The 16,902-nt window shown below is 40.2% G+C and overlaps 1 protein-coding gene across 1 annotated transcript in view; it reads left to right on the top strand.

Moving 5' to 3' along the window:
* CWH43 (cell wall biogenesis 43 C-terminal homolog) overlaps positions 1–16,902 on the top strand; it is a 676,650-nt gene that overhangs the window by 210,207 nt on the left and 449,541 nt on the right. Inside the window, exon 6 of the mRNA XM_044056345.1 lies at positions 10,405–10,550. Within this exon, the coding sequence (XP_043912280.1) occupies positions 10,405–10,550 (146 nt within the window). The remainder of the gene's footprint in view (positions 1–10,404; positions 10,551–16,902) is intronic.

Below are 16,902 nucleotides of genomic sequence, written 5' to 3'. Positions count from 1 at the left end.
GTTATCTCACTCCACAAGCAGGGAGCCACTACTGATCCTAGAAAATATCGCCCTATTAGCCTGATGAGCCTGGTCTGCAAGGCCATGGAATGTATTATCATGGAACTCATAAACAAAGACATTGGTAACCTCCAAACTCTGGACTCCACCCAGTTCGGGTTTGTGAAAGGCAGATCATGCCTTCTGGACCTGATTGACTGCTTTGAGGTAATCATCAAAGCCGTAGACGAGGGTAAGGTGGTTCACACAGCCTATTTTGACCTCGCCAAGGCTTTTGACACCACCCCCCATTCTACAATAATAGCTAAACTCACTAAACTAGGTATAAATCCCTACATCACAAGATGGGTTGGCAACTGTCTCACTGACAGAACCCACACTGTAAAAGTTGCAGACTCCAAACCTGACTTCAAACCAGTGGCAAGTGGAGTATCACAGGGTTCAGTCCTGGGACCTCTCCTGTTTGGTGCCCACAAAGATTACTGATCCCAGACACATTGCCAACATACTGGCTGACAGGTTCAGTGCAAGCAAAAACACAGCATCCATGGGACCTGATGGTGTCCCTGACAGAACCCACAGGAGTTGCTTGCTGGCACCATGTCAGACTCAAAGCCTGTCACAAGTGGTGTACCACAGGGCTCAGTCCTGTACAAGCAACACAGGAGGGTTATGGCTGACAAAGTTTGCAGATGACTGGTTAAATGCCAAAAATGCATAGTCATACCCTTGGAAAAACCTGGGGACCCAGGTTGATAGTAGTCTGTCATTCGACACCCATGTAGCTAAAGTAGTTAGGAGACCCTCTACATTGCCCACCTTATCATGAAGGGATTCTCATCTAGATCAAGGGACCCGACACTTGCAGCAGGCCATGTCAAACCCAGATTTGATGAATATGCTATGCTGTGGAATAAAGCTGGCCTTGTTCAAAATCTTGACCAATGGATGGGAGATCGCAGATATACCCAGGGATTACCTTATGAACCTATGAACCTATGAACCTATGAACTTCTCTGAAGTACAGACTAACACAGAAGGCCTCTGGCTAATGAATTTCACAGATGACTGCTAACTAGGAGCCATAGTCGAATCCCCAAATGATGTGGACATCCTACAGAAGGGCCTCACTGAGACAGATGCCTGGTGTCTGAGACATGGTCTCAAGCTCAATGACAAAAAGTGCACTGTCATCCCCTTTGGTAAAAACTCTGCACCCATGAACTACCACATAAACGGCAGTCTACTTAATGCCAAATGTGTGATAAGAGACCTTGGGACCCAGGTGGACAGTAGTCCCTCTTTTGATAATCACATCGCCATAGTAGTCAGGAAATCCTTCTATGTGGCACAGCTCATCCCAAAAGGGTACTCATCCAGGAAAAAAAAAGTCATTGTTCCCCTCTACTCGGCACTCATTAGACCCATTATAGAGTACAATGCCCCTTTTGGAATGTACCTCACAAGACATCTGCAACAGCTGGAAAGGCCACAGAAGTACCTCACAAAGAGGATTATTCGCCTCAAACAGATACCTTACACTGACCGTCTCAAAAACTCCAGGTTTACTCTGTAGCATATCACCTATTCCGAGGAGATCTCTGCCTAACATATAAAGCTATGTTAAACCCAGAGCTGTTGGACATGCTACACTTAAAGAAATCCCAATCCCTCTGAGCTACACACTCTAGAGACTTTAACCTTGTCACCACAATAAACAGTACATGCTGGAGGGATAGATTCCTGTCCCAGAGACTTCCTATACTCTGGAACAAGCTACCCATCTATGTCAAGCAAAGTTCCTCATTAGCACTCTTCAAGAAAAAATCTTGATGAGTGGATGGGAAATAGGAAATACACCCCAGGGATCACTCCCATGGCTCTGCTCGACAGGGGCACAGGAAATTAACTTTCTTGGGTGGCGTAAGCCAGGGAATCTTGTTGGCTAGGCTTACTTAGGCCCTTGGGCCGATAGCCTAGTATCTACCTATGAACCATGTGTTTTGGCCCCAAAACTCGGACTGAAGCACAAAAGGAGGGGGAGTATCTATATTCATCAAAGATACCTACACCTCCAAGTTAGTGGCACTGCATGAAGCATCGGAAACTATCCATGTGCAACTAACAGTGGGCAAAACTGCCTTTCAGTTTGTAGCCTGCTACAGAATACCCTCCCTATTACAGGAACCCCACTTGGCATTCCTGAGAACACTGGAGAATATGAAGGTCTCTCCAAACACTATGTTATTGGGTGACTTCAACTACCCAAACATTGACTGGGAAAACTACTCAAGCCCAAACGCCCTCGCCCAACGGTTCCTTGAATTTATAAACTCTAACGCGATGGAACAACTGGTCACCACTCCCACAAGAGGGAACAACATATTGGACCTGGTCATCACCAACATGGGGACTCTATGTTCCACACCAGAGGTAAACCCCTCATTGGTAAGATCAGACCATAAACAAATTTCCCTGGACATCCATATCCCGTCCCCACCCCCAGCCAAGGAAATCACGGTAAAGAATTTCTAAAAAGCCAACTTTGCCTTTCTCGAGACTGAGGTGGAATCCTTCAAAACCCCCAGGCCAGAGGATAATATAGCCCAATCTGCAGAATCCTTTACAAATGCATTTCATGAGCACCTGCAGGAATGCATGGATCGTACTATCCCAAATAAAACCAAGACTCATTCCTCCAAAAACAGGAGACCTGTCTGGTGGACCCCGGCCATAAATAAGCTATACAACAGAAGGAGGAAGCTACTACATGACAGAGCAAAATCCCAAAAAGGGAAGGCATCTCTGATCAGTATTAGCAAGAAACTTCGATCCCTCATAAAATCATCAAAGTTCAGTTTCGAAAGAAAAATTGCCCTAGACACTAAAGATAATCACAAGGCCTTCTTTAGGTATGTCTGGAATATGGGTGGAAACTCCGAGATATGCTCTGAATTGTTGCATAACGGTACAAAATATACTGAACCTACAGGCATAGCCAACATCCTGGCAGACAGATTCAGTGCAACCCCCCCCCCTTCCCCCCAAAGGACAAATGCCTATCCCAACTGAATGTAACCTCCCTGACATCACAGATGCACAGGTGAAAGCTGCCCTCTCCAAAGCAAAAAACACAGCATCTATGGGACCGGACGGTGTCCCAGGCTGTGTCTTACATGAGCTCCAAGAAGAACTTAACCCTCACATTAAGTCACTGTTCAAACTTAGCCTTACTACAGGATATGTACCCAAAGAATGCTACAGTGGTCCCACTCCACAAAGGTGGTGCCACAACGGACCCCGGGAACTATCGCCCCATAAGCCTGACTAGTCTGGTCTGTAAAGCTATGGAGCGTATTATCATGGAACTCATAAACAAAGACATTGGGAGCCTCCAGACACTGGACCCTACCCAATTTGGCTTTGTTAAGGGCAGATCTTGCCTCTTAAACCTAGTTGATTTCTTTGAAACAGTTACCAAAGCCATAGATGAGGGCAAGGTAGTCCACACAGCCTACCTGGAACTCGCAAAAGCCTTCGACACAATACCCCACTCGGGCATCATAAATAAGCTTACCAGCTTAAATATCAACCCCTATATCACAAGATGGGTTGCAAACTGGCTCAGAGATAGAACCCACATGGTCAGAATCGCAGGTGCCATGTCTGAATCCAAACCAGTTACAAGTGGCATCCCACAGGGCTCAGTTCTGGGACCTCTCTTGTTCGGCATATACTTCTCTGAGGTTCAGGCTAACATGGGGGGATTATGGCTGACAAAGTTCGCAGATGACTGCAAACTGAGGGCCATAATCTAATCTCCAGCCGACACAAGCATCCTCCAAAAGGGTCTCACAGAGACGGTTGTTTGGTGCCAGAGCCACGGCCTCAAGCTAAATGCTAAAAAGTGCATAGTCATCCCCTTTGGGAAAAACAAGGTGCCCACAAATTACCACATAGGTGGTAATCCATTAATCTGGAAGAAGTAATTAGAGATTTGGGGACCAACGTAGATAGTAATCTCTCCTTTGATAATCACATTGCCAAAGTGGTTAGAAAGACCTTCTATATAGCCCACCTTATCACAAAAGGGTTTGCATCTAGATCAAGAGAGGTCATTGTGCCCCTCTACTCGTCACTCATCAGGCCCATATTTGAATACAATGCCTCTTTTGGGATGTACCTTACCCGACACCTGCAGCAACTGGAGAGACCCCAAAAGTACCTCACCAAGAGGATCATGGGCTACAAACAGATGTCCTATGCAGCTCCACTAAAGAAACTCCAGCCTACTCAGTTGCTTACCACCTACTCAGAGGTGATCTATGTCTGATGTACAAAGCCATGTCAAACCCAGAATTAATGGACATGCTCCACCTCAAAAAATTCAAGTCTCTTAGAGCTACACGCTCCAGGGACTTAAACCTCAGCACAAAAATAAATAGGACATGCTGGAGGGACAGATTCATTTCCCAGAGGCTCCCCTCACTCTGGAATAGAATCCCAATTCATGTTAGACATAGCCCCTCACTGACCCTCTTCAAGCGAAATCTGGACACGTGGATGGGAAATCGCAAATTCACCCCTGGGATCTCTTCTGTGTCCCTGCTAAACAGAGGCACAGTAAACTAATCTTAAAGACTACCTTCTGTGACCTACTTTACAGAGGCACAGTAGGCTAATCTAATAGGGAGGCGGAAGCCAAATACACTCTGGCTAGGCTTATAAATGCCCTAGGGCAGATAGCCTAGTATCTACCTATGAACCTATGAAGCAAATTCCAAACTGTGCAAATTTCATTTGCTATTAGAAAGGCACAGATTGCTTTGACTCCCATCTGGCATTTTGTCAGCACGTACATTTTTTCAGAGTTGTTACACAGGTAATTGAAGGTTTTGCTTGGAAGGTGTAAATATAACTGATGATCTATTAATGTGAGTTCAACTACAGGGATAGTGTATCAGGATACATTAAGACAGCATAACTTTAAGTTAAATAATAGCAAATGGAAAATAAGCGTAAGACCTTTGAAATGTATTTATTGTAGTTTAATGTCACAGGACTGAAACCTCATTAAAATGTCAGAGCAGTTTTACAAATGCCTATATCAAAAGACAAGCAAGCATTACTGAAATTTCTATGAATGATGCAGTAGCTGCAAAATTTGTATCTGATATGCCTGAGATTAATATTCATCTCATAAGCCTGTTAGGCCAAGATATAGCTTATGATTAGAGCTCTGAACAATTGCAGATGCTCTAATATTAAATATTTTGATGTCCATGAGTCATTTTTGTTACAAGCAGATGTTTCCTTTTTATTCAGCTTTTCCAGTTGTTAGTAGTATTTCCACACTGTTTATTGTGAGTTTCTGATCGTTTTTTTCTCTTTTACTAAGGAAACTATTTTTATTCACGTGTTCTCAACTTTCTTTAGGAAAACTGTTGTGTTTATTGAATTAGAGAACCCTATTACTTTAGCTAGTGTTTTTGGGCAGCAGCCCTTGTATTAGAATATAGCAATACTTCAGTAGGTCTATGTTCTTGTGCTGAGAAAGTCCCTACACAGTACAGGTACAAAGAGTGCATTATTTTTTAGGAGAAGCTCATAGCCCAACCAGGTGTAAAATGCGTGTAGAATTTTCTGTCTCAATAATCTGTCATAGTAAAGAAATTACAATTGTATTCATACAGTCCGTCCGTTCAAATGTTTGGTTCAAAAATTCTGATAAATATTGTATATCCTCCAACTTGAAACAAGCCATGAAGACATCAAAGCAGTCTGTTGTTAAATCCTCGGAAAAGAGGAGTAAAGTTCATAAGCAATACACATCTCCACTCAATTTTCTTAGGTAGCTTTAAAGAATATGAAACCTTTTTCAAAAAGACTCCTATCAAAACCCTTGAAAATCTTCTGTGTCTCTAGTTATATTCTATGCCACTTGTCCTATTGGCTCAGTAGCTGCTGAGTTGGTGCTTTATCGGGAAGTTGTAGTAATTCTTGATTCCTCAGTGTTAAGATCCTCTATACCAAAGCAAGATTTAGCTCTCACTGAAGCTGACTTCATTTACAAAGAATGTAAAGAGGTCTTCTACCAGGCTCAACAGAAGAATTCTAGCCTCTCTTCTACCGGGAAAAGCCGAAAGACACAACATTGAGAAACAATTGTAATATATGCTTTCCAGGTTTGGATACCAGATATTTCTAAATCATCCCCTACGTTTTGTACTAGATTTGAAAATACTGACATTGCCAGGTGTGATTTGGCATCATTATATTAACCCAATAAATACCAAGATGTCAATGTTGAGCTTTGCATTGGTGACCTCTGTACTGACACTGATGGTATTGACACCAGTATAAGTGTAAACCCGTCCAGTGCTGATATCTTGATTCTGATGGTAGCTTCTGGGAAAATTCCTTGCTTTGAGGTTTTAGCACTGCTGTTAGTCTCTGTATTCTTTTATAGCTGAAACACCGGATGTTCGTAAGGGTCATTTGCATATATCCCATGTGCCTCTAATACAAGAGGTTTGAGGGGTCATTCAGTGGAAATTCTAGGTTGGCTAGAATTTTCTTTTAGTTTTTACTGATTGTTTTTTGTGTGTGACCTTTTTACTCATTGCTTTAGTTTGTTAGTTGGGATATTTTACAGACAGTCTAATGGTAATGGACATCAGCTGGGTATAACGACCCTGTGTTTCTAATGCTTAGTCAAACTGTCCACTTGTGCCGTACTGATGAGGCTAAAACAAAGCTGAAACATGCATGTCCACAGGTAGTATGGTTTGGCTTTATTGGCCTGAATTTGTCCAGTAAAGGACTTAAAAAAAAAAATTCATGAGCATTCAGAATTTCCATATAGCTGAAACAACTGATGTTCATAAAGGTCATTTATATATATCCCATGTGACTCTAATACAAGAGGCTTGCGGGGTCACTCAGTGGAAATTCTAGCTTGGCTAGAATTTTCTTTTAGTTTTAAGTAAAAGCGTGGCTTGAAGAAAACTTATGAGGACAAATAGACATATTTCTCAGTATGGGCTCCTGCCAATGGCCTAAATCTCTTTTATGCTCCTTTTTATGTAGAACACAACTATCTATTAGCTATTTTTGATACTGGTTTGAGCTATTCCTTTTTTTTTATTTTGCTACCATGTCCAACTTTCACCTAGGGTAAAATGGTGTTTTGTTAGCTTCACTGAAGGTTTTCAAAGCGCTTCTTGAGGGCACTTTCTTGTTGAGATCTGCTATGCTGGTAGAATAGATGGATGTTTAATTAGTGGCTTGGGTACTTGATGGAGTGGTGGGAAAAATGTGCATGCTTGGGCCACCGCTTTCACCACATTCACTGGCAAAGTGTAAGGACAGGAGGAGGCAGGTTCAAGGGATAATGTGGGAGTGTCTTCCAAAACCAGTAACAGTAGACCTTGTTGGCCATGTGAGGGAGCATGAGCAAGTTGATGAGGGACATACGTAGTCCCTATAGTGACATAGGTGTCCACAGCCTGGTTCTGTGTTTCAGAGGGCTCAGAGGTATGGAGCTCTTACTGAGGTCTAAGTGAACAGGGGCTGATTACTGGCCCTGACACTGAAGTAGCCTGACTACGCTGGAGATGAGGGAAGGGGTATGGTCTGCTCACCTCTCTCATGAGTGGAAATTTGGATGTGAACATAGGGAAGTATGATTTCTGTGGTGGAGACTGGGTGAACCACTTCTCCCTTACAGAAGTGAAGGATAACTAACATGGAAAGCTCATTAGACACCCCCTTTTGATTCTACAAGCCAGATATTTGCTGGGGAAATGTTGTACTATGCAGAAAACCCTTGAACCACTGCTGGTCTGAACCTCACCCTAGTAATGAAGAAAGAATTGGGCCGGTTGGCCAGGATGGACTGATGATCATCAGGCAGCAGTTGCAAAGAATGTTATAAAAGACATAGGTGACCATCTTGTCACCTAGTTGTGGTTAGAGTCTTGCATACTAAATAGATCTCATTACTGGGATCCCAGTAAGAGCACCAAGCTTCCTGATATGTGCCTACATTACAGCTTCTTTAGATGGCTGATGGCTTTTTCTTTATGTGATCTGGAGGGATTCCTCATCCCTGGGGCTAAATAAGAGACACATTCACATCAGTTTACACATCACTAAATAATTGGAATATTATGTAATATTTAAGTGGCTTTGACTTTAATAACAGCTTAAAAGAAAACATTTAATTAATTCCTGGTGTTGTCTAGGCATAACGGTGTCTGCAAATAACATTATTTATACTATACATCACCAAAGTATTAATGTCACCTCTTCTGCATATTTTAAAAGTACAGTGTAACACCTAGTAAATAACTATGAATGTTTAGGTGACATAATTTATTTATTTGCTAACATTGTGCTTCTTTAAGTTTTACTGCCAATTGTTGTTTTATTTGTTTAATCTGATACTTGGCGTTACTGCTGTGTAGCTGTATCACTGTATATCTTTATCATCACTTTGTGTGTATTAGCTTTTATATAAAGCCTTATAATTAATCTAGCCTATAGATGTCGTGTGTTCCTGAAAGAAAGGCTCATTAGTATCTGACTTATCAGCTTTGCATTTCAGCATTAACTACCAGTTTTAGACAATGTTTTAACTCATCTGTTATAGTAATGATTACTAACCTGGTTTGCTTCAATACTGCGTTTGTGCTTATTACACAGTTAAATTAAATATAGTAATTTGTGGTTATTTATTTATTGTGACAGTTACATAATTAAATTTTCAGGTTATTTATTGTTTTATATTATGCTATTACTACAAGGCCAGCTGTTGGGTATAGGGTTTCTTTGCCTTCTGTATTATTCATCAGAAAAAATATACACATCATATTTAAGTAATGGACATATGTATTACTATTCTATTGTGCTGCATGTGTGGTCTTAAATTGAGAATATGTTTACCATTATTCTTTGATAAGTTTGATGTTCATCATTTTTGATTTTCATGTCATAATATTTTTGCATTTTCCTCCCACCCTTCCTTCATTATTACCATCCTATCCCTTGTGCTTCATCTGTGCTGGGTCAGCCAGCTACTCCATGCCACCTGGACTTTTTCTGTTAATCACAGGGAATGGTTGTGGATTGCAGGCAATAGTGCTTGGCACATCTAATTTTCTGTTCAAGAGGGGTTATACTTTGGCCTACCATGTTACTCCCTCCTCCCCTTTGTGGCAGCATGGTACAGTCCTGTGGACATGCAGTGTGAGCTCTGCAGTGTATCATCCTGTCTCCTCAGCAGCTCGGCCAGGCCCTACTGTTCCCTCTTGGCCACCCCTCCTCCGGCAATATCCCTAGCCTCCATCAGGGATCATTGTCTAGATACACCCATATACCACCCTCCCCCTAGAATGGGCATGCCCATCCCTCACTGCCACTCCATCAGTTGCTCGAGAAGCTAAATGAACCCAAGTCATCTGGGTTATAGTCAAGGCTTTTATCCTCTATACCACTGGAGATGCAACTTTCATGTTGTAATTTTAGTACAGCTTGTAGTTGCTTCTATAAAATGTTATTGCTCTGCGATGGTTTTACAAGTATAGGCATAGTAAATAAAGTGAAATGAAATATTTATTGCTGTGGAGAACTTTTCTGTTCATGTTACTCCTGAAAAAAAAGGATTCACGGGATTAGTGGGATTTATCAACTTAATGAAATTCAGCAGAAAAGCTAAAAGAGAATAGAAGTTATTCTTATAGTTAGTTCTTCATATATATAAAAATTGACAGATACTTAACTAAAATTAAGTACTGTTAAGTTTATTTAGCAGTTGCATGGAGTAATTCATGTCTGTTACTCATATGTTAAATGCATGCATGATTTGTTTTCATGTTGATTGCCCATCGAGCTGATGCAGGTCCAGGAATCATAGTATAAGTAATCGAGGAAAAGAACTCAGCATCTTATATTCATCCTTCCTCTTTCTAGGGGTAGGTGGGTCAAAAGTGGCTGGCACAGTAAAACTATATTTGGTTTCTTAGAAAAAAATCACAGATCTGATTAACATTGTTCCCTTTTCTTTTCTTTTCTTTTCTTTCTATAGTGCAAATTTAGTATCTACATGGAAGTGATACCCAACAGTGACCATCCTCTCATGATTCTGCTCCTTTTGAATCACTGCATCCACTTGTCACTTAAAGACATTGTGGCCAGTGAAGTCCATGTTCTGCATGAGTAACTTAGGACTTGTTGGTGGGCAAGTAAGAGAAGGCAGAAAAGGATATTTATACATAAGTAAGATGGCAGATAGTGATAAAACAATATTTTAGTCTATTATTTAAATTATTGCTTTTTATTTTTGTAGATGATGAAACACAACTGCAAAGAGATCAAACACCTTGTGATACAGTGAAAACAAAGATTTCTGCATTTAACTGGACGGTGTCAGCTTCTGCTTTTGGCAGCTTGATGTTTCTCACGCATTGGATATTTGCAGAAGTATCAATCATTTCTAGGTGGTCTGTTAGTGGGCACCCTCATGCTGGCCCAGATCCAAATCCCTATGGGTAAGCAATACTTAAACTTATAACAATAAAGGAAACACGTTACCTTGGCAGAGGACAAGTAATAAATAGTGTACTTCTGGACATTTCACCTGCTAATCGGGTCACTGTTTAAGAAAGTGCAGTAAGTCAATAATTATTGTCTTTTTATGGTTCCTTGTAATGTGTTTGGGAATGCTAGACTGTAACGTCCTTACAGTTTATTAGAGTTATGCTTCCTTGTGTCTGCAGTGCTATTTCCTTCATTAAGAACTGTCAGATGAATGTTGCGTTTCCTTGTTTTTGTTCCAGGTATAATACAAGTAGTAAAACACTAATGATATCCTATATAGACTAGTCCATGTAGCAGCCAGCTGTAAATGAACATATCCTTATTCTCCATCTTGCCCTGCTCCTAAAAACACAATCAAATGACTCCTGGGCTGTACACATTCATAATAAATAGAAGTGCTAATTCCAGGTTTTTCAATTCAACCACATTTCCTTGTCATGAAATAATCTGATAAACTTAATGCTCATTCATAAGCACTGTGCCCGTCATTTGATGTTTGTATCAAAGCCCTTTGCAAATCATATGCACTGCTACACGATAGGGTAAGTCCTTGAATGTGGATTAATTTCTTTGAGCAACCATAGTATTCTGTGCATGGAATAGGTATGCAAATTACTTAACCTCAGGTTTTTCCATGATTCACAGACACTACAATAGCTGAATATGGGCAGGCTTCAGCACATAAACTGTGGGATCTGAACCGTGTACTGGTAACTGGTATAGTGCATGTGCTGCTCAGCTTAAACAGCGGAGTAATAACAGCAGACTATATATATATATATATATATATATATATATATATATATATATATATGGTTCTACCTGACATAGTCGAAACCACACAACACCGACAACCACATCACCGACACCACATATTCGACAGTCCATAAACACGAAACCACACATAACGAAATAACCTACACAAACACGAAACCCCATACACTGCACACACCACAATAACAATTATTAAAACAAAACACATCCCCATTCCACAAACCACACACACAACACAAGCACACCAAAATCCTTACAAGCCCACACTAAACCTTACCTAACCTAAGGTCCGTCACTGCAAGCACACTACCCTCCTAACCCTAACCTAACTCCCCGCCTCCCCTAACCCTAACTCCCTAACGCCACACCCCACCTCCCTGCCCCCTAAAAACTAACTCTTAACCCCCTCCCGGCTCCTAACCTAGCTAACTCCTTAACACCCCTACGGCTCCTAACCTAACTCACTTAACCCACCCCTATCCCCACAGACCGTCAATCTCCACACACCACCACCACACACCCCTAGCGTCCGTCACTACCGCATACTCACACAGCCTTTTCCCCATCGGCATCCCTCGGCGTTGGTGTTGTCATCCGTCGTGTCGGTCTTCTGCATTGTCGATGTTCTGCCACCGCGATTTCGATACGGTCTTCTCTTCGCTTCGATCTTCTGGAGCTCCAGTTTCGATGTGGTCTTCTGCGCTGTCGACGAAGTCAGGTAGAACCATATATATATATACAGGTCTACTTCAAATGAGTGAAAGCCCATGAGAATGAGTCCGACAATGCCAAGATGACTTTAATGAAACTGCATAAGACTGAAAATTTAAAAATCCAAATCTCACATAAACAAAAAGTGCACTACGGATGTCTCTGACCAATCCAACAAGCTATCTTCTTATAAAAGACAAAATAAAAACCTTCCGATATGCTTATATTATAAAACAACTCACCCTAAACTGCAATCACAATGTCCCAGAAGTGACACTTTCCATAATTCTTTATGAACTTAAAGGAGCATTACTGAAACCACATTTTTTCATAATATTACATTTGTAGAACTGTTGCTACAACTGCAATGAATTCTAAACAGAGGTAGTCATATTTGTGATCCAATAAAAATTGAAACTGATAATGACACTGCATTAATTTTCTCTTCTTTAATGATGGAGAGTAGCCAGAATTCATATGAACTCTAAGTTCAACCAGTGTACTGTATTACTGCACTATGGCTTTGTACTAGAAACATATCTCATATGCTGGTCAAAGCAGAAGTGGGTGTAGCCTCAGTAATTTACAGGTGAAATGGACACGTCAAATATGTAAAAGACTGCAAGTATTTTTCTTCCTTCATTTTTGCAAGCGGGGCAAGCCCCCTTTCACCCTCCACCCCCCATTCCCAACAGTGATGCAGCAGTGCTATAGCCAATGGGAGCAGTTACCTGAATGTCTCTCGATATTAGCATAATATGTTAATATATCTTGCCTGACAGACATGGCAACAAAGGATAACATTTTGTAAATCACTCCCTGCCATGACTGTGGAGCAGTGAGCAGACATGGCAGGAAATGTGGCTGGTCTGCTGCAACACTGGTATCAACAGTATACATTTGTATAGGGTAAGCTATGGGTGGATGAACACTGAACTCTCAAGCTTAATTTCCTCAAAGTTCAATCTGCTGAGGATCAAAGTACATCCATAGGAAATCCCTATCAATGAGTTTTGCCAGCAGTGATGCCCTTTTTGGGAGAATTTGCCTCTTCTTTGATATGCACACATTTCCATGTGTAAAGTTCAGAGGTTGGGTAGGGGCCTTGTCTCCCACTTCAGAATGCTTTTTAATCTATTTATTTTGGAGAATGCAGTTTTGGGGTTTCTGATCCTTGGAACATTGAATTTCGTCCACTCATTGGAAGTATTTATATACTGTACACCAATGCTCATGTCATAAATGCAGCCTTTCTTCCTGTTATTATTTGTTATCACTTTGATCCTGATAATTATATGATGTGGGCACTAGACATAATGTGCGTACTAGATTTATGCAAGAGTGCACTATACTTATGAATCTGGAGGCGTGAAGGTAGGATGTTGATATGTGACCCTCAGTTCTATCCATTTATCTTTTATGTTGTTTGTGAACAAAGACCATTTTTTTAAATATTTGAGATGAAAATCTAAGACCTCATTTTCCTTGCAAGAATTTGAAGCCTAGTACAGCTAAAGAAAGGTGTTGTGCCTTTTATTAAGAATTGTTGTTCGAAGTTTCTAAATCCATGTGTGTCACCTTGTTCTTCCACATGTCAAGATATCTTCTTGGAACAGTCTTTTGAATTTTCTGATAAGGTGCCTGCTAAAACTAGTCAATACCTCTGCATACACATGAAGTAGGTACAAAAAATCTTTTGCAAATCTAGAATATTCAAATGAAGTAAAAAATACCTAAAAACAAATCACAGCTTTGGATCACTTTGTCACAACATGAAATAGGCTGCTTTATCTTAAGAACTAATAAAATACTAAATTAAATATTCTAATTAAGTAAAAAAATAACTACAAACTACTCATTTTTTTATCATTTTGTTATTAAAATAGTTAGGCTTGTAGCAACACAAAGGTTAACATTATTGAGAGCTGAATAATTTGTTCCCAACTGACATTCTTCTCCCAACTACAATTGCCAATCACTGCATATAAATTATATTTTCTAGATTTGCAAAATATTTTTTGTACCTACTTCATGTGTCTGCAGAGGTATTGACTAGTTTTAGCAGGTACCTTATCAGAAAGTTCCACGTGCTGAAGGAGGCACACACCTCCTTTAGGCAGCAATTGCAGAACTTGCAAGTGGGAGGAAGTGGGAGGGAGTTCAGGCTGACTCCCTGTCAGTAGTATGATGCTTTACTAGTCTCTTCAATCTCCTCACCAGCCTTGGATGTGGGTTGGGTTAAGCCTGTGAGGGGCTAAGGTAGGGCCGGTAGACCTTGTGCATAAAGACAGGAGACGAGCTTTTGCCAGCTGATAGTCAGCTGCAGGGAGGGGTCCCAGCATGGACAGCTGTGCTCTGTGTGTAAACTGAACTGAGACTACTGTACCATTTCTCTGGAACTTTGGTGTATAGCTGGCATTACAGTTTTGTTCAGAGGAAATAAAGGGAGGGTCTTCTTTTTACTACACTCAACATGGTAAATCCTTAGCTGCTCCATATAGACACACTCTACTAAAACACTGGCCTCAAATGGAAATGGAGCCTTTTACAATGGGATTGACTCTAGAACCATCATAGAAGCAGCTACTTGGTCTTCTGTGCATACCTTTACCAAACATTACAGAGTGGATACTGTTACTAAATTCAGATTTGCTTTTGCCAAGTCAGCCCTCTGTGGGTTACTGGACAGTTTTTGTATATCTCATGCAACCACTCTTTATGCTTCTGAAGCTTTATGAATAACCAGCAGTTTGGAATACTGCAACAGTGATCCAAGGAAGGACATAATATAGTTGTGTAAGCACTTAAGTAACATTAAATGCCCCACTGATCATCGTTGCAGTATTCTTTCCCACCTTACCTTTCCTCTTTCTTATACTTTTCCTTCTTTTCTGCATGGATGAAGGGAGACTGCTGTCTTTCTGCCTCTCCCCTGACCATTTTATCTTGCTTGTCAGGCCTTTACTGGCTTACTGGCTTGGAGATACTTTGAGGGTTTACTCTCATACGTTTTCATATGTGCCATTATGCTGGTAGCTTAGGTCATACATCAGACATATGTCTCTATGGAAGTTTTTGACTTTGGTATCCCAGCAGGATGTCCAGGGTATTTGGCCAACAGTTTGGAATACTGCAACAGTGATCAATAGGAAATTTACTGTTATAAGTTCTTGCATGATTCTACTGTATTTTAAGTGTACTTCTTTTACTGTGGTTTCAATTTTGAAATTATAAATAATTCCATTTTAATAGTGCATATGGACACACAAAACACACACACACACACACACACACACACACACACACACACACACACACACACACACACTTTGGTTGACAACACAAGATGGTAAACTGTTGTGTGAGCTCTCACAGTCCCCAGGGTTAGGGAATATGCCCTCTTCCATGTGGTTGCATGGCTTAGGAACTGGAGTAAATAATTAGAGGGGAGGCGAGTGCAGAGGACTTACTCCCCTGTAAAAACCCTGCTTTAAGATTTGCATGGTCTGAAGAATAACTTCAGTGCATGCACACAACTGTGTTAATATTTATTTGTTGACATTAATGTGTCAACCTTAGCAATGCTGACATTATCTTACTGGATGACATTCTTATCTGTACATGAAAACAATTCTAGATAAAAGGCATACCATGGAGGGTGTCAGTGGTGAGCTTTTGAACGTTTTATGTAAACCAAAGTTACTTAAATCATAATGAGTGTCAGGCTTGTTGTTGAAACACTAATGACTGACACACTTTTATGTGTTCATTAGAATGCAAGTCCTGGGTCTCTTCTTGTATTGTCAAAGTTATGGTATCCCAGTTATTTCTTCTTTTCTTGACATGCTGTGACCTCGGATTTGGTATATAAAAAAAAATATATATATATATATGAATGAAACAGTCCCAGATGACCACAAACGGATGGATACTGGCTCTAGAAAGTCAAAAAATACTTATTTTAAAATCGCAGCTGCTACGATGATCTTCGTGCAATAACCCAAAGTACAGATAAGTACTGAACAATGCGAGGCTTAGGAATAGTAAATCCAAATGCAAAATGTAGATAAAATAGGTTTAATAAGACAAGAATAACGTAAGCGCTTTCACTATTAACAATAGCTTCCTCAGACGTTACATGTTAGAAATGCAGGTGCTGTTAAATAGCTGCAAAATCACATCTCTCGATAGTACCATAATACGTAACATCCTATGTGTCCAAGTAGCTCAGCCGCCCACACTCAGCCAGATTATGCTATGGCGAAAGCCATAGCATAATCTGGCTGGTAGCTATATGATACGTACTATCTTATTAAACCTATTTTATCTACATTTTGCATTTGGATTTACTATTCCTAAGCCTCGCATTGTTCAGTACTTATCTGTACTTTGGGTTATTGCACGAAGATCATCGTAGCAGCTGCGATTTTAAAACAAGTATTTTTTGACTTTCTAGAGCCAGTATCCATCCGTTTGTGGTCATCTGGGACTGTTTCATTCATTTTTTACTCTTCTGAGGGGCTGGTTTGCTGTTATATATCTATATATGTATATATGTATATATATATATATATATATATATATATATATATATATATATATATATGTATATATCTCTCTCTCTCTCTATATATATATATATATATATATATATATATATATATATATATATATATATATATATATATATATAGAGAGAGAGAGAGAGATGGCTGTACTTCTTCTTACTGAATTTACACTACTCAGAATTGTAAATTGATGACACAGCTTCACTGAAACTCCATTAAACTGACAGCACAGACTACCGAATTTCTTTCC

This window comes from Protopterus annectens, chromosome 14.part0, assembly GCF_019279795.1.
Source record: "Protopterus annectens isolate FY-2018-M chromosome 14.part0, PAN1.0, whole genome shotgun sequence".
In the NCBI taxonomy this organism is placed as follows: domain Eukaryota; kingdom Metazoa; phylum Chordata; order Ceratodontiformes; family Protopteridae; genus Protopterus; species Protopterus annectens.
This window is presented reverse-complemented; position numbering and strand designations above follow the sequence as displayed.